The sequence below is a fragment of the Rousettus aegyptiacus genome, unplaced genomic scaffold (assembly GCF_014176215.1).
Source record: "Rousettus aegyptiacus isolate mRouAeg1 unplaced genomic scaffold, mRouAeg1.p scaffold_m13_p_1, whole genome shotgun sequence".
NCBI classification, from domain to species: domain Eukaryota; kingdom Metazoa; phylum Chordata; class Mammalia; order Chiroptera; family Pteropodidae; genus Rousettus; species Rousettus aegyptiacus.
Genome location: NW_023416284.1, coordinates 144,647,523 through 144,671,668, shown reverse-complemented (window position 1 = coordinate 144,671,668; position 24,146 = coordinate 144,647,523). Strand labels below are relative to the sequence as shown.

Below are 24,146 nucleotides of genomic sequence, written 5' to 3'. Positions count from 1 at the left end.
GCCTTTCCAAGTCCCAAGGGAGTAGTGGAGGGGGGTGGACTATCTGGCAGATAGTGTTTATGAATTCTACCTCTCTCCACCTTTGACCACTGTTCTCCTACTTGGTGTGGGTGACTTGGCTGATACGTGTCACATTTGCTGGCTTAAAGTTTTGCCCTCATTATAGATCTTGAACATCTGCAAGATCAAAGCCTTAAAAGGTATTTTAGAGATTAGTCTAAATTCTTCCTCCTTTAAACAAGATGAAGTAGGGAGTCAGCAAGAATTAATTCTTTATTCATCAAAGTACAGCAGATAGGTTAGACCTAGAGTAGAAACTCATGGAGGGCAGGGCCCAGGTCCTAGTTCTTTTGGTGCCCATCATAGGACCTGGCCCATTGCCACACTTGAGATTGACTCGGTTGTAATTGATCATTAACTTTGTTTTTTGGTTGAATTTTTACCTGGTTTGGGAGCATGCTCTACTGAGGTTCTTGTGATAGCCGCCATTAGATTTCCATCTTTAACCTTTTGGGAGACAGAATCAAAATTGGGATGCAATCTCGAATGAAATCCATTACCCCACTTGGCTTGGGTATTAGAAGATGGTGAGGTTTTACCTTTATAGGTAATTAAGACAATGGTAAGGATAAACTTACAAAAGCATGACTCTCAGCCAATGTAGACTTTATCCCAAAAGCCAAACTTTAAAATCTTTTTTATCCACTTGATCTGAAACAAGAGTCCATCATGTTGCTAGGGACTTTGAATCCAATCCTAGTGGATTTGTAAAAGCTGAATAATTTTTATAACGTCTATTAAAACGAGAAACACAGCCCAGGCTACTGGGAATAACTTTATAATACAGTAGAATTCTCCCTAACTTGACTGAGGGGGCCTGAATGTTCACACAGAGGAAGTAATTATGCTGTAATATTGTGTTTGCTTTTGATTTGCAAGAGGGCACTGGCCATGACCGATGTTTATCCGCTGGACTCATGTGAGGAGGACCTTTACTAGGTCCAAAACTTTAACAGGTCAAAACCTCTGACAGTGAAGGCAAAGAGTGTGAAGCCCACCTCTTGACTTAAAAGCTTTTTCAAACACGACTCAGCGCACACCAAAAGTGCCACCAGCCACCACTAACGACACCATAAGTCTGCTTTTATTAAATCATCTGGTTGTCTTTGGAGGTCCAAAGCGGGTCAGAGAAAAAGTTTGCTAGATTCATTTAATTTACAGATCTCATGATAGAGTCTCTTAGCTTTGTGCCTCCCCCAGCCTGTGAAGTAATTTCACAGGAAGACCTTGAGATAAACTCAGCTATTCCTTTTCTGAGATTAAAGAAAGAAGAAAGAACAAAAGACTTCTTGGAGTAAGATAGAGTGTCATTGATGCTTTATTTACATGCGTCACCAGCTCTTTTACAAACTAGATTACGGTTTTAAATGGAATACACAAGGCAATATCTACAAACACCAAGGAAAGTAAGTACTGCATCTCTATTTCATTTGGAAAGGGGAAGACTCCCAAATCAAACTGGCTTTGATTCTTGAGAAGGAAGGTGGTAGAGTTAATTCATGGCAACATATGGTTAGACAAAATCCTCAGTACAAATGCAATATGATAGTGTTCGCGTTGAAAGAAAGGATGAGGCGCTTCAAACCAAAGTATCAACTGCTTGACTCTTAGGTGTCTGAATATGGCCATGCACCATATTTAATTCTAGTTGTATGGGGTATGAGCAAGAAATTGAAACAGATAAGACAGTTTTACAGATACTGTATACAGTTATTTTTCCCATTCATGCAACTTTTTTTTTTCTTAAAAAAAGTTAAACATGTGAAGCCAAAATGCACAATACATTTTTTTTAATATTAACTAATTTTTCTGGCCCTCCTTCACACCTGTTTACATTTCCCAAGTATATAATGTGCTAGGACAAGTATACGAGAGAAGACTGATTGCCAGGCAATGAGATAACTTTAGAGAAATAAGTGACCAGACACAATTTTTAAAAGCAGCTACACAAGTATTTCTGGAGCGTGGCAGAGGCCTCATAACCAATCATTCATCCAAAAACATCAAAAAACCTTACAAATAAAACTAAATAAGAGAAAAATATTTCATTCATTCAAACTGCATAAAATGTTACCCACAAAAGATTTAAAGCAAAAATAATATATTCTTTTCAGTTACTTGGGCATCTGCTATCAGATTTTGACATGATTTCACAAGGACTTCACTTCCCCTCCATTTGACCTTGTTTCCTCAAGTCTCCAGGAGAGGCTGGCTTTTTCGTACCTCTTTGCTAGTGATTGCATTTTTAAGAAATGTTTTGCTTTTCTTGATTAAAAAAAAAATATTATGCCTAATCATACAGTGTTCCCCAAATATAGCGAGAGAAAGAAAATCAGAGTTCAGAGCTGTCACGGTGTTGTTTCTGCGTTCAGAGAGAAAGGGTTACATTTTTATTTCCCCTTGCCAGCTGGAGGCAGTAGTGCTCAAAAGGGAACTGGCTGTTTGACTGTTTTTCTCCTGATGGTCCAAGAGAATCAGATGTTCCTTATTTTTTAAGAGTGTGTGTGTGTGTGTGTGTGTGTGTGTGTGTTGGTGGCAGTGGCGGCGGCAGAGGGAGGAGGTCATTAGGTAGAGACGAAGTCTGTGCCAACCATCTTTAACAGGTTTGGAAGCCACTGCAAATGACACCCTGAGACGGAGCATACCTGCCCTGAGCAGCGAGCCACGAGGTCCTGTCCTCAGGGTAGGGAAGCCTGTCATGTAATGCTAAAACCCAACACCAAGCACAGGAGTCCGCCTTGTACTATGTGTGTGTGTGCACAATCCTCCTGTCAATAGGAAAGAGACTTCAGAAATCTTAAAAACTGTGTTTCAGCAATCATTATATTACAGAGGATGCAATAAAGAAAACTGACCTCAGATTCATTCACAGTTAATGGGGTATGCTGAACCTGGCAGTCAGTCCTCATACCAGGACAGTGAAAGCTTGTGATAAAGCTCTTTTCTAACTTTGGTAAAAGTTATCTGGTTCTGGAACTCTGAAGAAAGCAACAGAGGCCCAGAACACATGTCCTGCTTTCGACATTAGTTATTCTCCTAAGTTCCCATCAAAAAGTGGAAGGCTCCCTAGAGCAGCTTATTTCGAGGCTGAGGGTTGCCTCAGATAGTTCTCATCAGGATGTAAACATGACAGTGGCCAGGCCCCCAGAGGCTTCTAAGCATTCTGTTGAGATGCTTCAGAACAGAAACTTACTGTGAGGGGCCCGTGACACTTAGAACTCCACATGGTGGCCAACAGTTGGCCCTTCCTGAAAGCAGGTCTTGATATAAGAGAAAGAGGGCTTAGGTCGAACCTCTGCTCAGTATGACCACTTTCGAACCCAGCAGGTCTAAGGGAGCCTGGCTTCTGGATGGGTAGCCAGCTGAGGATGGCCAAGGGTGACAGTACAGCTGCCATAATCCTGGACAGGCCCAATTACTCCATTCTGACCCCCTCCTGGGACTGATGCTGGCACTTGACTTTGCCCTGATCTCAGCTGTCCACAAGTCTCTACATGTAGTTGCTGTTTGAGTTATTAAAAAAATAAAAGATGCAAGGCACCCCTTCCCCTCCATTTGCCCGATCTGGTCTGTGGCCGCCCTGCTCTCATACCAGCTCTATTCCGCCCTCAGCTGTTTTAGATTACATTATAATCTGGTTCTTGGACATGTGGTAGGACACTCTGCCTGAAATCTAACAAACGCTGGCGGGGGGAGGGGGAGAATAAATGAGATGTCATATGTCTGAAAGGAGTTTAAAGTTGGAACACATTTGAGGGTTGCCTTTCTTATTCCAAAAGTAGCTCCCAGGGTCTATAAAGCTGCGAAGGCAAATAGCTATTTTGTTAGTTTGCTTGTTTCTTTGAGCTCAGGAGAGAAATTCTCAGCGCTCTCACGTTGGAAGCGCTCTGGATGCTCCCTTGTATCCAATATCCCTCCACCCACCTCCTTCCCGCTCAGCGCTCAGCCGCTGCCACTGTCTCTGAACTGCACCTCCACCCAGGGCAGCATCACTCAGAAACCCAGAGAGGCAGCCCTCCCTCTTTCACTGATCCTAGACAGTGCTTGTGCAGAGCAGACTAGCAAAGAATCGAGGAAGTGGCTAGCATTATATAAAGGAATATAGTAAGCAAAGTCTGTCTCACTGACAAGCAGACCGTGAATAGAATACATCTTTTAAAAAATTACATACTTTTAAAATGAAGATTATAAACTTGTAGCAGTTTAGAAAAGGCGACACGCGCTACGGGTCTACTATAACCACGGTTGCACAACAATTTACAGAGTCAGTAAAAGGCAGGGTGAAATCAACAGGGCCGTCGCTCAAACATGACGACCCAAGCGAGGTGGGAGACGTGACAATACCAAATGGAACTTTCCTTATGTAGGAGTTGTTATCACCACCAGTATTAGTTACCCCCAGAGACGTTATAAAGCAAAGGTGCACAAGGGGGCCCCTGGTGGCTAGTGGCGAGTGCAGGGGTACGGGTGGCACGTCTGTGTTGGTGGAAGGGAGTCAGTGCCCACTGCACGGGGCGAGCGTCAGCGAGAACTCATGCAGGGAGGTCTGTGCTGAAATACTAGCCTGTATTCCTAACGTCCATGCAGAATGTTCCATTTTTGTACTGTACACGATAAAATATATTTATACATTTATACGCCTAATGCATTTTATGCAAAGAAAAGGGTCTTCATATATCACTGTGGAGAAGTATGCATATGCTGTGCTAATCAGAGCGTTGTTACACCAGTTTCATCTGTACCCAAGGTGTTCCCAGCTATTCTGTCTGCCAAAGAAGGTCACTAGTATGATCACACTTTCCAGGTTAGACAGAAAGCACCTATACAGCACCATAACTTTTGAAAACAAAACAAAATGAAATCCATACAAGCAGGAAATTGGGGGTGGGGGGAGGAGTCAAAATCGCCATATCTTATGCTTCCATTGTGTCACTTGTACAATTACGATCTAAGATTATAAGATTATATATATAAAAAAATCAGTTTGTATGCTATTGCCTCTCACTCACACATCTAGTAGATTGGATTATACACAGCAAGGCTTAAAAATAATCAAGGGGTGTACTTAGGAAAACAGTGAAGTTAGAATTCCCTCAGCACTGACTTGGGTTTGTCCTTCTCACACATCTCTCACTGCAGGCTTAATGCTCACCTGCAAGTTCATTTTTTCTGCAAAACGAAACAGGACTTTTTTTTTTCCTTTTCTCCTTAAAATTAAATCCTTTAGTGGCATTCGACAATTAGTGGACAGGTGAGCTGATGTATTTCCTGAAAAGATCCGAATTTCTAACCAACACAGCATTGCTATTCACTGCGTTAGCTGAGGAGACTGACAGAAGACCGCAGGCCCTACCGATGTGGCGACGGCAGACCAGGTGCTGGGGTCTTGTCCCCGGCCACCCTGACTCAGGACTGAAGTGCACTGGGTCAGTGGCCATGCTCCATTCGTTCTGCCTATGCAGGGTTCAGCCCTGGACCGGTGCGCACAGCAAACAGTTGTGCCATTGTTCAGTTTTCAAAAAAGGATAGTTTTCTACCAAACAAAAGAAGAAAGAAAATCTCCCTCTAGTTTATGTAATTTGTTAGTTTATGTAGTTCCACAGACTCAAACGCTTGTGATGCCCAAAGCCAGAATGGTAACTGGTACATTTTCCTTCTGTTTTTAAATTTGACAGGGAAAGAACGATTAACATTTTAAGAAAATGCCGCAAGTTAATGCATGTGAAAAAACTCAGAAAGTCAAAAGAAAACAAACACAAAACATTTAAAACATCCCATAAACCATCGCGATATTAAAACACCACAGAAAAGCCAACAGGGGGCTCACACGGGGTGCTCGAGCCGAAGGTGGGCGGTGCTGACAGGGTGCTGTCCTTTGCTGGCAGGTGGCACATAGCCCCGTACAAGGAAGAGTTGCATACTTTATATATAGAGTTCTGTTCCCAGGGTAAGTGCTTCACCCAGGATAAGGGGCCATTATTAACAGTCTCTGCTGGGTTAGGAAAATGGCGTGGGATTCACAAAGGTGTTAAGCTGTAAACGGTATCACTGTCCACTTGCTGAGAGCAGATTTGGCAAAGGGTTTTCTCTGTAGGTCTTGTGTCAGTTTGAGGGTCTAAAAAAGGAAAAAAGAAAACCAGAAATGATTAAGGATGTTTGAACGGCGAGAGTGAGCGCCTCAGGGTCGCACAGCCGCTTCCCCTCTCCTCCCCCCACCCCTGCGCCTAGGTCACTTGCCGTAAAGCCATTTTGTGACACCAGCTTCAAAGGTCTCGGAGCCCAAGGACAAGGCATGGTGACGACTTACCTTCCACGCTTGATTACAAAATGCTCTCAAGGTGAAAAGCCCAAAGGAAACGGGGCCAACTCACTTTGGGAGGCTAACGAAGATGAGCGAAACGGAGGTGTTTCAGTGTGCCCCTGAAAGTGAGGGGAGCCCGGGGTGCAGGTGGCATTCAGTCCTGGACTTTTGGGCCAGGAATTTGATGGGACCTGGGACTTTTATGCTAAAACTGGGAAGCTGGGCACTCTAAACAGACCAGCTGTGCTTTTCTGGTTCTTTCCCACTACCTCTATGAACTGATCGACCTTGCTAACCAACCACCCTTCCACTAATACCCCCAAACCTGAAGAGATCAAATGGCCATTTTCCACAAAGGCTTAAAAGGCTGCACTGCTGGGTGGGGGTGAGGGGGTGGGGTCATCCCCTACTATAAAAGGACTAAGTAATCTCTAGGTAGGCAGTCAGTATTAGCATTTGTAATATTACATACCCAAGGTCAAGTTACCCAGGTTATAGCTCAAATTCTTAGGAATTGGCTTTTTATATTAAAAATCAGCAGAGAAAATTATACATCGCACGCATATGGTGAAAGACACCTCCCATAAAACATCCTTTTAACAATTAATAACATTATTATTTTGCCTCCAACAGTCTTCAGGGATAAGGCACAAAAGGAGGTCCACTTAGAGCATCTAATTTATACAAGTCTTATCAGACTTCATGAGAGCACTAAGCCTGCAAAAATTAGAGGATTTGTTAAAGGTACAGTTGACCTTGAACAACGTGGGGGTTAGGGGTGCCAACCCCTAAGTGCACTTGAAATCTGCATATAACTTTTAACTCCCCCAAAACTTAACTACCAATAGCCTACTGTTGACCGATAACAAACAAGTCGATTAACATTTAACTTCTGAATTATATGTATCATATATTGTAGTCTTACAATAAAATAAACTAGGAAAAAGAAAATGTTACTGAGAAAATCATAAGAGAAAATACCTACATGTGTTTTATGCATTCATGACATGCTTCAAAATTTTTTGATATTTCTAAGCTATATGGTTCATCTGTCAGTGTTTTCAAATTGTAGCAAATCTACAAAAAATTTTCCAATAGATTTTGAGGGTATAGTTGGATCCGTGCACTTCAAACCCATGTTGTGCAAGGGCCAACTGTATACTCGTAGAGATGTAGCTAAAATAACTGACATGACAGGTCTCAAGACAGAAAACCTTTTGTTTATAAAGACAGTGCTGGCTGTCATGATAAAATGGGGAAAAATGGCTCTAGTCCAAGAAATGGATAGAAAAGGGGTAGTGAAGCAACATGAACTCATGATCTGCTCACCAGATAAGGTGAATAAGTAATGAAAAATGCATCAATAAGCTCACGCACATATTATATACTTCTGCTTCCCCAACTGCAGGAGATATTGTCATGAGTTCATTTGGAATTTTCACAAGTATACTTGGTACTTTAGTCTCTTCTGTGACTGTACTGGTTGGCAGTCTTACCTTTCACCTCCAATATTCGAAAGGATAGTAGGGCTTAGTATTTGTAATATTACATACCTGAGATCAAGATACCCAGGTTATAGCTCTAAATAAAAGAATTAAGGTGGTTTTACTGGTAGCAGAGACAATAAAGCAGGAAAAGAAGCTCCTTCTTTTCCCCAACCCCAGTATTTAGTTTTCCTAGCTGATGGCTTTTTACGGAGTTACTCTTTGCTTTGTAAGAGTATGAGACAATATATCCTGGACTATAAAACAATGGCTTGTTGATTTTGGAGGAATAAAAAGCTAACCTAGACACCAGATCTCATTATCTGTGAGGAATTTAACCTCAAGAGCCAGTGCTATTCTAGTGACTCTATCTGGGACCCCTGACACATGTATGGACAGGGGTGCAGACAGGGAGGGTCCTTTGGAAGAAGATTCGTTTTTTTCCTCTACAATAACATTTATTAAACCAGAACCTACCATCAGAGGACTTTGGTCCCCAAGTCCCAATTCTGACTCACTGAAAGTACCAAGGGAGAAGCTATAAAGTATTACCTAATTCAGACCCCATCCCCCAGTTCCCTTTGGTGTTAATTATTCTGCCTAAGAACTGGGATGGTGACACATTTCTTCCCCAGGCACACAGGCCAAGCATGCAGCTTACTCTAATGCTTGGGCTCGGTCAGCACAGGAGGGAAGGAGGTGGAGGGCACCTATAGTCCCCGATGTGGCATCATTCTAGGCAGAACAGGGCATTCGCCTGCAAACCAGGGGCACGAGGCCACATGGGGCGATCTAGATCAATAACCAACAACAATCCCCAGCCCAATGTCCACTCCCGCATCAAAAGGCCCAGAATCTTCAGGGAGCATCATCACTAAAAAGGAGATGGCTGATCATCACTCTTCCCCTTTCTGTGTAATGGGATTGGGGACCCCTGTGGCACTATGTCCAGCCCCCCACCCCACCCTAGTCCCACAGGCACTGCCTCCCAGCCAGCTCAGGAAATGGCCTGTGGCCAGAGGCTAAGCTGGGAGAGGCCCAGGTCCAGGTTTAAAGGCAGCTCTCACAGGGAACAAATTTTATTTAAAAAAAAAAAACTCTCACTCCACAGAACAGACTTAGGCAACTTGTTTTCTCTGTGATAGAAGGCAAACAGATTGTAAAATATTATGAAAACATAAAGGAACCAGATACATGTTGAACAGAAATACAACCATCTTTCCAAGAGGAAAATCAGAATAACCAGTCACTAGAAAGACCTATGATTAAAAACAGTCATAAAAAAAGCAATCCTCATCTGCCTTAGATTTTAAACTGTTCTTATGGTGGCTCAATGTTTGTTTGTTTATCTGACTCCATCAAGGACTGAAAGAAGAGAGGGAGCACATTTAGGGGTGAGACCACTCCTGAGCTGGGAGCTTAATGATACCTACGTTGGGTACAAGTCTCATGGAGTTCAACGAAGCTCCCACCTTTCTTACACTGTTTAAAGCAAGATGTTTTAGCTAACTGTGAGGTTTATGTGTATACATTGACACCCTTCTAAATTTAAAAACACATCAGATTAAGCAAAACTTTTGAAAGGAAAAGGAAGCATGCAGCTGAAGTGAATTACAGCTATCGCTTCGCAGTTGCTAGGCAACAGGCCAACTAACAATAAATAAGAAGATGTCCTGTCCCACCAGTAGCTTTCATTAATAGGGAGAAGACCCCCTCACCCCACCCCACCCCTTGCCCAATAAATAAATTTGAAATCAGGCTGTTGATGCAAGGAAAATGAAATGGGGAGATAAAATGATGAAGCCCATTCTAAAAATATCTATGGATGCTGTCATCTGGTCTCTGGTGAGAGTAAATCCCTCTATAATCTTGGCATCTGTAGGGAAGACAAGTTTCTGCCTAATTATCACCACTAAATCACATGATGTTCTAAGAAAGGGCAACGCCTCCAAAAAAACTCTACACAAAACATAACAACCCCAATCAACTTTAATCTGGGAATAAACATGAATGTTCCCACTGCTGTCCTCCCACAATGTAACTCCACAGTGACACATTTGGATTTTTCGGTTGTGTTTTTATCTTCTTGGCAGAGGAGAAAGGAATAGGACCCCAATACTAAATATGAATGACATAGAAGGAAAAAGCCAGTAGGATGAAACTCTCACATCCACAAGCCCAGAAAGGTCATCCATAGCTTTCCTAGCCCAAACTAAAAGATGGTTGGAGGAAAGTCTGCCTGAAAAACAAAATTAAAGCGAAATACCACTTTCTCTACTCTTTAAACATAAAGATAATTTAAGTCAAATTCACAACCCCTGGGGCAAACTGGGGACTCAATATGGACATTTAGGTTAGAAAAGGAAATGAATGGATGTTCACTCCATCGGACAGGGAGGCCTCAGGTGGAATTCAGAGCACAGGTGTGTGTTTCAGAGTGTCAACGCTTCCACCCCCAAGTGGGGGGCACAGAAAGCTGCCTGCTCCCATCTCTGCTTCACCCCAGAGGGGTCTGCTGGATGCTCGAGTCACTGTGAGCCACACGCATCTGCCAGCATCCACCAAGGCTTTTGTAGCTGGTGTCACCCCAGGAATAAAAACAGCATTTTTGTGGGTCCTGAGTTAGACAGCTATATCTTTTTTTGGAACACCAAAATGGCGGCAGTTCTGTTGGGAGTCAACTCCATAGGCAAAATATGAAGCAGCTCAGAAATCATGCTAATGGACACAACTCTAGCTTAATCTGATAATTTTTCAATATATTCCAGGTTGGAATGGGTGATAAAGAGGACTTATGCATGAAATGCATGAAAATCAGCCTGGTGGTCACTGACATCAAAGGCCGGGCCGACTAAAATCCAGCCCTCGGCCTGCCGTGCTGGGAAACAGAGCCATCCCCTAAGACTGCCAGAGGAGGGGCGTTAGGAGGTGAGGCTGCCTAAAAGTACATTTGGCAAACACTGTCAACTTGCTGGTTTAGACGCTAAAGAGTTTACAAGGGAAACAGAACAGGTGTGGAAGTTCTGGCCAAACTGGAGGACAACGTGTATTGGGCTGAGGAGCCTCTAAAAGACAGTCAAGTTTCCAGGAAATGCAGCCCATTGGTCCTGGTGCTTTCTGACGCTCACAGAGGAGGTGAGGATGTTACAGAGCGGCTTAAAATAAGCTTTTAGCAAAGGTGACACTAAAAAGATACTAGAAAGACACTCAGCTATACGCACTATTTAAAAAAAAAGCTTAGTGTGTATAAGAGAAAAGCCTACCTTGTGTAAGTACTCCTTTCATCTATTTCTCTTAACTACTGGGCTTTCTCAAGGTGGCAGGTGAAGCCTGTCTGTGATGACTGGCGACAGGCCCCTGAAGAGCCTTTGCCTTCTGGAAATGTCAAAACCTAGACCTAGCAGGGACTGCCTTCCCTGCCTGCTTCAGTGCTGTGCTGATAAAACAGTGGAGACACAGGAGAGAGGCAACCGTCCTAGCACTCACGGCTGAGGGACAAAGGGCAGGGGTGACTTGCAAAGTCGCACTGACTTCCCTGTTGCTTAAACTATGGGGATTACCAATGGTTAAAATATGCTTAACTTAAGAATGTCCTATCTCTGTCTTTATTATTGGGGCAGGGATTATGTCAACTAATATTCTTTGTGCATAGAGTGTCAAATATGGTGGCTGACATGGCAGAAATATGTATTAACCTGTCAATAGCAAAGTTGCAGAGATTTCATGTTTTAAGATTCTTGGATTTCAAAACGTGTAAAATTTTTATTTTTTTACATTCTTTTAAAGAACCATTTTTAAGGCAAAAGACTTTAAGGGGCATTTGGATCCTTTCTAGACTTATAGTTAATTATAATATCCAAAAAGCCTTAGCTGGCAGAGACCTGTGGGGTCAGGCTCCACCGTCCTCGCCCAGCTTTACTCCCCACTACTGCTGATGGGACCAGACCCTCCTCGCCCTTGGATCAGGTGCAGCACACTGCGTCTGGTTTGCTCTCCTCACCCACGTGAAGCACACCCATACGTCTAGCCCCATGCTCCCTGGGCTGTCCCCTACTAAAGTCCTAAGACACTCACCTGGCACAGAACTCCTAAAAAGCAGAGCAGAGCCTTCCAATCCAATCCTACATTTAGGGAGAACCTACAATTTTAAGAGTACTGTCTTAAGACGTGGTATTTACCCTCAAGAAACACATATTCCAGTCAGAGAAATAAAATGTTCTGGATGTCCCAAACAGCCTGGAAAGTTGAAATATGGACTAGGAGGTGCACGGTAAATGCTGGTCAAATGAAGGGAAGAGCAGTGTGTCTGCAACAGCCCCCTCTCCTCTGCTGCCAGTTCTAATTCTTAACACCTTCCCAGTGCAGCAGCGTCTAGAAGCCTTGCAGACCTACTCCCATTTGCTAAGACTTGGTCTTATTTGAATCCAGGCAGAACCCACTGCTTGTGGGACAAGACCTAGAATTTTAATGTCTTTTTGGGGGAGGGTGGTTTCCAATCACGTTTCTAGAACTCGTATTTCTTATGAAACCTCCTAAGGAGCAACATGAGGCACAATTTTAACATCCAACTAATTTAATATTTTAAAATTAATCATTAACACATTTAAAATAGTATTTAATAAAGAATTTACCTTTTCACATCCTTTCTGTATATCCCACCATATATATCCTTTATTGCCAGCCCCCAAATTAAAAGTCCTGCTATTCCAACTCTCAAATCACTGTCATTGCTAATGTTCGCCATTCACAAACAAAGGGGAACTGTAGTCCAGGAGGAAATGCTCAGAGCCATAAACCAGGACCTGACTATTGCCATGTTTATGTTTGCTGTCTGCGGCCCCATCCTGTGTGATCCTGGAGGTGGGGTGGGGCCGGGTTGTACACAGGAGGGCACAGCCACCCCTCCAAGGCTGGGATGCCCTACAGCCCTTAGAGCTGGGTGTAAGTGTAATACATCAGCTTACCTAAGGATCCCACTACTAAGTATAAATGAGAAAAACCTCCAAAGTCTTCTTTTCCTACTTTAGATAAACAAAGTTTTGAAGATCATCTAATTTTCCCAATAATGATCCTGAAACTGAAAACACAAAATCAGCTATTTTAGTTCCATAAATAATCCAAACCACTCATCCACCTGTAAGGTATGACCACAACATGCAGGTGACACAGATGGTAGCCAAGAGGCAACAACCACACAGAGGAAGGAAACCAAGAAGGAACTAAAAGGAGCAACTCAGAGGTGGATGAAGATCAACAGAGAGACAAAGGACCATCCTGATGCCAGCAGTCTGGCTAGAAGCCCAGATCCAGGTAAATCTGCATTTTGTGTGGCATGAGTGGCCCTCGCCACCCTGCTCAGCCTGGCCGGCACTATGGTGGCCAGCACCTAGCATGGGGCTCCCGACCCCAGCCAGCAGGGCAACCTGAGTTAACTGAGGTCTGGCAGGGAATGCTCTGGCTTGAGGTACTCAGGTGGCAGGCAAAAGGAACACCTTCTAAAAGGTCTATCAGTCAACACATATATTCTGACTGCTTGTAAATATGTTGGACTGTATTGCTTTCTGATCATTTCTGAACATATACATATGACCAAAGGAGATTCCAAGTGATTAGAGTGGCATGGATACAAACGAAGGCACAGTGGAAATTAATTTAAAAATTGAACCTCAGAACCTCTGGCCTTCTCTTCTTGGCCATTAATTTCCCCTAAGGAATCAAATCGAGTACTCTATATGGACATGAATCTTTTTATTTATTTATTTATTTATTTATTTATTTATTTATTTATTTATTTAATGGTCCAAACTTCTTTCATCAGAAGAAAAAAAAAAAGAGAGAGATAGAGAGAAATGGTAGGGGAAGGGAGATGGAGAGAGGGAGAGGACATACTGATGTGCAAACCTTCAATCAAGCCAAGACTGACAATTAAAGTTTTATCCTTCAGAAACACTGGAATTACCTCTGAGGCCTTCATGACTAAGTACTTCTCATCCTTTAATATATAAATATTGTAGATTTTAGCAAAGAAGAGGTTATTTAAAAAAAAAAAAAAACCCCAGAAAATCTAGAATTACAGAGTTAGGTGCACATCTATTATTGGGAAGGGAAAGAAGTCAAACAAAACACCTGCAACCAGGTGCACAGAGCGCTTCACAGAGCAGTGTGTTTCAGTTCCAGGCTTGGTCCCGCTTCTCTGATATCTTGAATCAAATCCTTTTTCTTTCAAGAAACCGTAGGACCAGTGTTCTAAGGGAGCCCTGAAAGAAATCCTGCCCTAGAGTATTGCTAAAAAACGTCAACAACCCCTTGAGAACTACAGATTCTTTACCTGCCCCCTTTCACCCCCGTCCCTGGATTCTTGCTGAGTTTTTTATATGCCCTTGCCATACATCAAGCTCTTCTCAGCTATGGATTGGGTGCTATTCTTAGAGGAGCTGCCTGGCAAAACAGGCCCTGTACTGGTGTAAGTGTTTGAGAAAAGCCTGAACTCATTCAACAAAATTCATTTAGTGAGTACCTGGCAGTGTGCTAGGCACAAGGGATAGAGGTAAATACAACAGTGTCTCGCCTCAAGGAATGCATGGCCTGGCTGGGAAGGTGGTGCAGCGATGACCATTTGTCATAGAGGAAAAGTCTGCCTTGCATACAAGGTTGGAGCAAAGGACCCAAGGGTGTGAGGCAACTTTACATGCTTGGTTTTCTGGGACAAACCTGCTTTCGAATGTCCTATTCCATTATCACATGGTCTGTTTTTGTTTGGGGGATAAAAACAGGCCCTACTAATTCAGGCACTCTATACTAACAGGGCAGAGTTCAGACTAAATCCAGACATTGGTTTCTGTTAAAAGTCCTCAGGATGCTTGCTTTAGTTGATGTTTGATTTCTACAGCCGGTTCATCACAGTTGGACATGAGCCAGCCACCCACTTCGGCTGGCTGTCCCTGGGGCTCTGCTCTGAAACATTATTTATAAAACGTTGAATATTGAGCATTATGAACACTCTAAAAAGAAGCATTTAATGGAAGCTTTAAGTTTACAAGAATTTCCAGTAGTAATTCTGGGGATTTTTCACCCCATTTATTTATGCTCTATATAAGCTCTGTGGCTAAAGAGACCTTCCAGAAACCCACTTACAAATGCAACTTAAAGTGAGAGTCACTCAGGCTCTGTCCCCACACTTAGCGGGCTAGCTAGAGGTGACCCCAGATTGCATTAAATAACTAAAAGGCCCAGGAATAATAGCCTTAGTGCTGGATGTCACTACTTTCCAGGGAAAAGAATGCGTGTGAGGAGTGTACTGGCCTCTGCGCAGAAAGCCCCTTTTCACAACTGTGTCGATTTTCCTTTATTGCTGTCAACACTAAAAAGATTCAGACAGCCATTCTCTCTACGAATGACACTTCGGACTTCAAGCTTTTTAAAAGGTAAGAATAAAGAGCCCTGCAGATGCAGAATTCTTGAGGCCAGTGTGTTATAACCAAAGACTAGACTACAGTTTTAAGTGCAAGTAACAGACTATATTCTCCATCCAATATGTACAGATTTCTATTTACCATATGCTACGTTCCCTAACACAGAAATATCTACATGGAGAAAAAAACATGAAATGAATAGCCTACAGTATTTGGGCAGAATTAGTCTGTCCCTCACAATGTATATTTAAAGACATTATAGAACTAGAGCATTCGAATATCAGTCCAATAGGTATCAAAGAATTGCTCCTTTTGAGAAATAGCCTCATGGTAAATCCTAATGGCCTCCAGCATTGGAGCCTGCTGTTTCCACAGTAGCGTACCACTGTTTCTTTATCTTCCATATATCATCACGTATCTCTTCCTAGGGCCATTTCACAGACAGAATGTTAGGTTTCAGGTTTAAAATTATACACATACTGTACCTTTAAAACTCTATGATTCTGTCCTCTTTTGACAGATGAGAAGACTACTATTCTAAAAGACTGATTATTCTAAGAGATTGACTGGAGATATGACCAGTGGCAGAAACAGAGAGAACTTCCCTCTCTCTTCTCTCCAGCTTTTCCTGATTGTTTTCCAATCTTTATCATAAGGTAGTTTAAAACAAAACTAAATACTGGGCTGCTCCCTAACGGGGTCTCCACATGCCAAAAGATGAAGATGAAGGAGCAAGCTTGTGAATTTAGGCATCTATGACATCCAAACCACAGTGAGACTGATGCTGCTTTCCCTCCAAGAGGAGACACATGTCAAACTCAGGAGTGCTTACTGGAGGCTCCGCTTCGCAATCACCACACTAGCTCACAGACATCTCTGCTGCCAACTTTAAGTAGGTTTTTTCACCAAGCTTTATGAGTGCCTAAGAGAAGACAGTGCCCTTCACACCTCAGTAGCTGGCACTCATAAAAAGATATGGTGATTTTTCCCTTTTCCAGATAGATTCATAGGTCGAAGGATTTTACACACAGTCTCAAATGAATGACACGTGTGAAACACCCAGCCCTCCAGAGCAGCATTTCACCACAGCCCTCCAGCGAGACTGTCAGTCAACTGGACAGAACTGCTCTATTAAACTCCACAACTAGACAGCTCCAATTCAGGGTCGCATAACCTTCAGTTAGCAAGCCAGGAAGTGAGTCTGGAGGATACCTTGACTACTGGTTAAAAAAAAAAAGCCAAAAGAAGAAAATCATTATAGAGTTCTTGGGCTGCTTAATTTGGGACCTCAGGTCTGTTTTGTGAATTTCAGAGAAAGTCTTTAATAAAGTGATAGCCACCAAGTTACGTTTAAAAGTAAAGTACATACGTCTGGCCGCACATGCTTTTGTCTGTTTAGAGGAGCAATTCATCCCAAAGCAAAATGGAAATCCTAAACCCAGAAACTAGGCGCCCTCACAGCCCCCACTGTCTTTGCCACATCTGATCTCTTGCTTTGGTCATATTGTGGTTTACTTTGGTGACTTGTCATCCTTAACTTGAAGAAATATCTTCTCAAAACTACCTCCTCCAAAATCTTCTTAGAAAAACGTGATTAAACGACCCTAAGATTCCATCAGGACGTACTAAAATGTGTTATCCCAAAAGTAGTTCTTTAGTATCACAACAATTTATTATGTTTTAAAAACTTAAGTATTTAAATCTCCCTTAAAATATTTTTACACAATCTTTTGAAATTATGTACAAAAAAAGTTCTGCTATTCAACTCAAAGGAAAACCTACACTGAAAAAAAAAATCAGACAAAAGTTGATAGTACATTCTCTTCCAAACATACTCTTTTCCATAAACCAGAAAGCGGCCTCCTTATAACCACATCAAAATTAAAGCTTGTGTCTTTTGAAGTCACAATTGCATTCATCTTCTTACAGGAAGACAAACTGTTTATTCTTCTAAAAGTCAAATATCTAAATTTCTCAAGGCAAGTCTCCACCAGTCCGACACTGAACTAACTAGCATGGAAGTGTGTCACCCTATTTAGCTTCCATTACAGTCTTTTTGCCATCTCAAGGGCTTTAAATGACTGAAAACAGATGTCTGAGTTCCACCAGGGGCCTGCTGATGCCTGGGAAAGCCAAGGAGCTTCCGCATTGTGACACTCGACATGCCCCTTTCTATAGCTACTCCCGAGCTGGAGTGTGCTCACCATAGGAGACCCTTGTAATTCCTTCACCAGGGCAGAGGGTTAAACAAGGCTTAGGTTTTTATGCTTTGAATCCCATTTCTCTTTACGCCATTTAAATAAGGGTGTAAGTAGCTGAGATTTTTTTTTTTTAAAAAAAGGAGCTAGGGCACAGAGCAGAGCCCTTGAACATGGGAGGGTCTGGGGTTGCAAACCTGTCAGCAGAATGCGCCTGTGCTCATCTTACTTCGTGAGAAGATGTCAGGGCAAGCTCGTCTATTACCTGCTACTCTGGCTTTAGTTCAGAGCATTTCCCATTTTATTATGATCTAGATGAAATTAGGAAGCACTGTTATGGTTCAAGCCACTCAAGATATATGGATTCTGGGTCCAGCTGTGTGACCCTGGGCAAACTCCTTAACCTCTCTGGACTCCCTGCTTACTTATCTGTCAGTCAGTATGTGTACCTAATTACAGCATGCAGATTTCAGCCCACCGCAGTTTTACAAAGCATTTTCACATACTTCTGTGCATCTGAATCTTACAATAACCCTGTGAAGTAACAGGGACTATTTTATCTTCATTTTATAAAACTGGACGGCGAGGTTCAGGGGCTAAATGACACACTTTCAATAGCAGTCAGAAAGTAGGAATGGGACCAAACACTCAACTTCCGATTCCGATCAAATGCTTTTCTTACTACATCATGTTGCGTGATCTCTCTAGTTCCAGCGGTGTTAAAATGCCACAATTTAAAAAAATCTGTCACCCATCATGATCCACGTCACTCTCTTTGGAACCTGATATTTATACATTGGGGAACACGAAGCATATGAGTAAGCACTCTCACATAAAACTTATGCTTTCAATTTAATTATTTTGCTGTTCTGTTCTTTATTAGATGCTGAACGCTAATCTTAGTACTATGGTGAGGAATCTAACACATCCTACTTTTTGTGGAAATACTCATGTGTGAAGGAGTCTGGAATATATACTCTACAGTTAAATTAGAAGTGCCTACAAACTGTTACTTTAGTGAGATGAAGAAACGATAACGTCGAAGATCAACAATGGCAGTGTTGGACCTGAGAGTCTAAGAAAGTCCTTTGGCTGGGTCTTTGACCTCAAAGTTTGTGTGACCTAAGGTCCCCCTCCTCCCCTTCCCTGCTACCCTCATCCATCAAGTAGGGGGACAGCAAGGGTAACTGGATATAAAGAAAAATGACATCTCTGAATGTGTATGTTCTTTCTACTGGCAATAAAATTCCTGAGCTGTCAGCAAACTGTTGGGAGGGGCACCTGACAGCGCTATTTTTTCTGCAGGTAAAACTCTGAGATGAATTGGTTAGGTGGGAGCCATGTTACTGGGCACCACTGCTCCATGGGTCTCTATTTCTCCACATGGAGTAAAGTTCAAAGTTAATAAAAGGCAGCCTCTCCCCCACCCCCATCATCCCCACTTTGTTATTATGCCATAGCACTGGGCACTGACCTGCTTTGCCCACTTCCCCTTTCCTCGGTGATCCTTCAGCCTGGCACCCAGCTCTGAGATGAGGCCTGCTTAGCACCAGTGAAGTTCCCCACGTTCAAACCAACAACGTTCTGTGTGGAGATGAGGGAATCAAAGTTAAAATCCAACCCATCGGCATCCATGAGTTCACTACGGATGATGGACTCCATGTCACATTCCAAGCTCCCATTGAACATGTCCAGGTCCAAGTCGCTGGGGAACTTCTCATGGCCCATGACGGAAAGGTTTGCACTAGTTGAGTACAAGGAGGAGCCTGAGAGAGAGTCCGAGAGGGTTTGCATAGACTGGCTGACAGGAGACTGCTGCTGGTGTTTGGCTGACCCAAGGGTGCTGGAGTCGCTCAAGCCCATGTTGCTGACAGAATTCGACAAGGCACGGCTGCCACCGAGAGCGCCCTGGGTTTGGTGCTGGTGGTGGAGCAAGTTCTGATTGACCAAACTCCCCTGGTTAGGCTGGGCGGCAAAGGACATCATTGGGTCATTGCGAAGCATCACGTTTCGGCGGGAATTCTGGGCAGACACAGCGGTGCTGGCCTGAGACATCAAGGGGTCCGACTGGGTCATCATGACATCGCTGTGGCTGAGTGAGTCTGAAGCGAGCAGGTCCTGGAGTGTCTGGGTGCTATAGTGTGACATGGAAGAGAAGGTGGCTGGCTTGTTCTCTTGGATGGTCTGCATGGGAGACTGACGCAGGGAATTCAGAGATGAGGGTCCAAACACCGTGCTGTTAAAGGAGCTGGCTGGAGAGCCCAGGCCAGAGCCCTTGGTGGTGTACGGGAAGCTGGAGCTCCGCTGCATGAGCCCTCCGGTGGGGGATGGCTGGGATGACGGCAGCGTGATGTTATCCAGCAGGTCATCCATGAGGTTGTCAGCCAGCCCATCATTCAGATTCATGGTGCCCGTCATGTCGGTCAGCCGCGGCAGCTCCACGGTGCACGGCTTGCTTACAGAGGGCGAAAGGCTGGCTGAGCTGCTGTAGAGCATGGGGGAGAGGGGTGCATCATCGTCCTGGACGTCATCCAATTCTGTGCTCGCCAGGATGGGTGACAGACGGCCGCTGACCGTGCTGGCATTGGAATTGGTGCGCGAGCGGAAGTCCGTCCACGCATCCAGCTCATCGCTGCTGCGCGAGGTGGGGCTGCCAGGCCACTTGGAGAGCTGGGAGGGACTGTCGTCCGCTGACTCGGGAGCCGCCTGCAGAGCTGCCTTCTTCTTGGCTGCGCGGTTTCGGCTCTTGGTATACTTGTTGCTGTTGTCCATGGAGACAGCCCGCCGCCGGGGTGCCTTCCCGCTCTTCCCTCCATCAGGGTTGATAATCCACCAAGAGCTCTTGCCGGTCCCCTCGTTCTGGACGCGCATGAACCGACTATGTAGTGACAGGTTGTGCCGGATAGAATTCTGCAGCGAGAGAAATGAAAATGCGGCATATGAGCCAGAACGGTCTAAAAACTGAGTACCAAGAAGAAATAATTAATAAGACTCAATTTTGAAGGCTGCTCAATTTCAGAGGCTTAAAAAAAGAAAAGAAAAAAAAAAACAAAACAAAACAAATGACAAACACCTGCACGACCTTCCGTGCTTGGCGCTCAATGACAACATGGTAAATGACAAGTTTCATATTTAGGAGGTGGGAGATGTTTTCACACCCAGGAGATGCATAGGCTCACTGACGTTCCTAAGTTTTGTTATCCTTTCTGTAATTGTATTGCCTATACCGAAGTTCCCATTTATAATTTATCATCACACCACTCTCTCCTTGCACTTTGCAACAAACCTCCCTGGCTCTCTAAGGGTAATTAATCGTCTAGGGGGCTATTTTAGTCTCTCGTGATCCCTTCTTCCACTAGAGTAGAGGAAGCATCTACCTTTTCTTAACCACTTCTATAAACTCAGAACTGGTGTGAATTTTTACCTATTTCTCCAACTCCTCCAGGCACAATTTCACACCTGACAGGCATAAAAAAAAAAATGGCAGAGTAGAATTTGCTGAGTTGACAGAAGTAGGCAAGTCTCCTATTCAGAAAAATTCTAAATAATTTATATGAATACTTTCCTCTCAAGGCAATGTGGTCTGAGCACGGTAACATCATTCCAAAGAGTACCGTATGGAAGGGGGGAAGAGAGTAACTTTATAGTGGAGACACCTGACAGATGGTATCTCAGCCAGGTGATCAAGGGCAACATCGACGTGTGTAAGTCATGCTGATAATATCTACTCTTGATATGACATGATGAAAATGGCTCCTTCCTCTGTGGCCTTCCTTCCGAAACACATCACCCCAGTCTCATCATGACAAAAACATCAGACAAATCCCAGTTACGGGACATTTAACAAATGCCAGTCTAGTATTCCTCGAAACGGTCAGAAGCAGGAGAAACCTAAGGAAGCGTGATGACGAAATGTAACGCATCCTGGGTGGGATGCTGGAACACAAAAAGGACATCAGGTAAAAACAAAGGCAATCTAAATAAACTAAGAACTTTAGTTCTTAATAATATACCGATACTGGTTTATTAGTTGTGACAAATGTACTAAATTAATACAAGATGCTTACAACAGGGGAAACTTGATACTGGGTATGAGAACTCTCTGTAATAGTTTTGCAATTTTTCTGTAAATCTAAAATTATTCTGAATTTAAATATATATGCATTTTTTTTAAAAAAGAAATAGGGCAAAATATCCCCCAAACACTAATGATGACACTCATCTTGGAAGAATGCTCCTGGCTTGGTAGATAAGCACAGTTGACAGGAATGACCCAGATCCAGTTTTATCTCTGCCACTGACCAACCATGTCACCTTGAGCAAATCATTTAATCTGTCGGCAGCAACTTCACTTCTCCATCTTCATTACAGCCATAACAACATCCAAACCATTCCTCCCTGACAGGAATGATATAAGGATGATATATGATAATATACTTCAGGAGCCTGTCACGCTACCAAGGCAGGGCGTTCTTACTGCTTTATAAGGTACAGAGTCCATGGTGGAGAGAGCTTACTGCCTGGTGCAGGCTCATTCTAATTTGTAAAATGCCTCATGGGCAGTAAAAGAGAGGAGTTGGTGGTATTCTCTATATTGGGAACAGCACCTGCAGGCCAGATGAGTTTGTATTTACAGTGTGAAGACAAAAGATATTGCCTGATGCTGTATATTAAATATGAAATATACTACATGTTACCCTAGTTTTTAAAAAGTTGGCAATCACCAACTGTATTTATGTACAAGATACAAATACATGTGTTCTACCAAATGTTTTTAAAACACAGAAAGTCAACAGGCTTTTATCATAAGTAAATAACCCAAAATACAGAGTTTCTCACATATATGTCTCCATGCAAGAAGGGCCTATAGTTTAGGCTGGGCAATGTGCAGTAGCAGTCATGGGTCGTAAGCTGGCATTTCTACCATGGCCACAAAGATGCATTTGAGAGAAGAAAAAAGGCAGCATGCTGAGTATCTGATGAGACAAACGTTGCCCAAGAGACTATATATCTTGCTTCCCTTTTACCCTTATGGTTTTTAAAAGAATAATGACATATCTACTAATGGTTCAGAAATTACATTTCTTTAAAAAGGAAAACACTTTCTCAAAATTGATATGAAGCATGCTCTTAAAACTCACCGTGCAGAGTTCAAAAAGCTGACAAGTACATGGTGGCTCTACTACTGAGCACCAAGATGACTAGATATATTAAATAAAAACTTAAGCTTCTTGGTGAAAAAACAGGAAGGTCCTAAGGCTGTGTGGGGGCAATGTGGACCTGGCCTAATTACCCCTACCCTGGCCAGACACCTTCGCTCTAGATTTTGTAAAGAGTTCATACTAGCACCCCAAATTAATGACCAATCATTAAATATCCAATCACCATCTCCCCCTTTAAAAAGCATTTAGGGAACAGTATTTTTTGAAATGCATTTTTAGCTTCACCAATTCCAAATCAACAGAGAAAAAAAATGAAACACTTTACAGACCTCCCAAATTCCCTGTATGGATTTTCTAATGGTCATCTATCACTGGAATTCTAAATCTTAACAATGCATGTGTGTAATTTTATAAAATTACAAGGTACAACTAGTTAACATTAGTAGATAGAAATTAAGCTTCTGTAAGGGCATGTGGTAAAGGGGCTGGATAGCCACGTCTAGGACCAGAACCAGAGAATGTCAGGGCCCAGGTCCCTAACTGCAAGGGCACAAAAATGAGAGCCTACCTGATTACACAGCACTGTCAGCCACTGGGACGTGGGTCTTAGATTCATTGTCTTTAATCCTCACAACAAGCCTGCAAAGTTGGTATCAGTGCTGTCATCACAGATACGAAGGCTCAGGCTGAGATATTAAATAACTTATACAAGGTCACACAGCTAGTGTCTATAAGAATCAAAACAGAAATTTGTTTTCTCAACTCTAATCCACTGCTTTTACTACAACCTTTCATAGATCTGTCACCAAATTATTCAGGAATCATCATTTAACCTATCTGTGCTATCATTTAAAGAATGAGCTCATGTTTGTTTCTATACTAAGTGGCCATGACAGCATTCGTTCTAAGGAGAAGACAGTGGTTACCATACAAACCAATGTTAACTACCTTAGATTTCAAAACAAAACCCAACATATTAAATGGGTGATTAGCTTTAGTGCTCAATCTTTGCTCAATTCTTCATTTCAGAGGTTATTAGTGGCAGAATACACTCCCTAAGGCATCCTACCTACAAAACACTCAGACAGGTTTTTCCAGTTACATTACTAAGACAAAACAAACACAAACTGCGCCACAGTCCCGTATCTCAGCAGCCTTCTATCCATACAGGCCGACCAGCCTTCTATTTATAAAATCCATTCCATGAAGGTGGGAGCATTGACAAAGGCCAACGAATATGGCCCCTCTCTGTTCACTTCTAGTTCAAACGCTTCCCTCGCCCTGCCAAAGTCAGATGATGTAAATGTATGCCCCCCGCCCCCATCCACCAGGTCATGATTCAAATCGCTAGCTTCTCTAAATTTTGGCAAAGCATGAAAAGGTAAGTAAATAAATGCCAGAATTACAATAGCTCCGCATGCCTTCCTCGATAACAGAAGTTAATGGAGATATGCTCTCTGTATGATTTCACACTGTTCCTCCCTCGCTTCAGTCCCAGGAGTGAAGAAACGGGATTTGTAAAGATGGAC

The 24,146-nt window shown here is 43.0% G+C and overlaps 1 protein-coding gene across 2 annotated transcripts in view; it reads right to left on the bottom strand.

Annotated features, from left to right (window-relative positions):
* Positions 1-1,355: 1,355 nt before the first annotated feature.
* Positions 1,356-24,146, bottom strand: part of FOXO3 (forkhead box O3) — a 109,713-nt gene continuing 86,922 nt past the window's right edge. For both annotated transcript variants that reach the window (XM_036220666.1, XM_016160182.2), the window contains 2 exons: positions 18,930-20,365; positions 1,356-6,175 (listed from right to left, as the gene is read on the bottom strand). In XM_036220666.1, the coding sequence (XP_036076559.1) occupies positions 18,965-20,365 (1,401 nt within the window). In that variant the 3' untranslated portion in view covers positions 1,356-6,175; positions 18,930-18,964. The remainder of the gene's footprint in view (positions 6,176-18,929; positions 20,366-24,146) is intronic.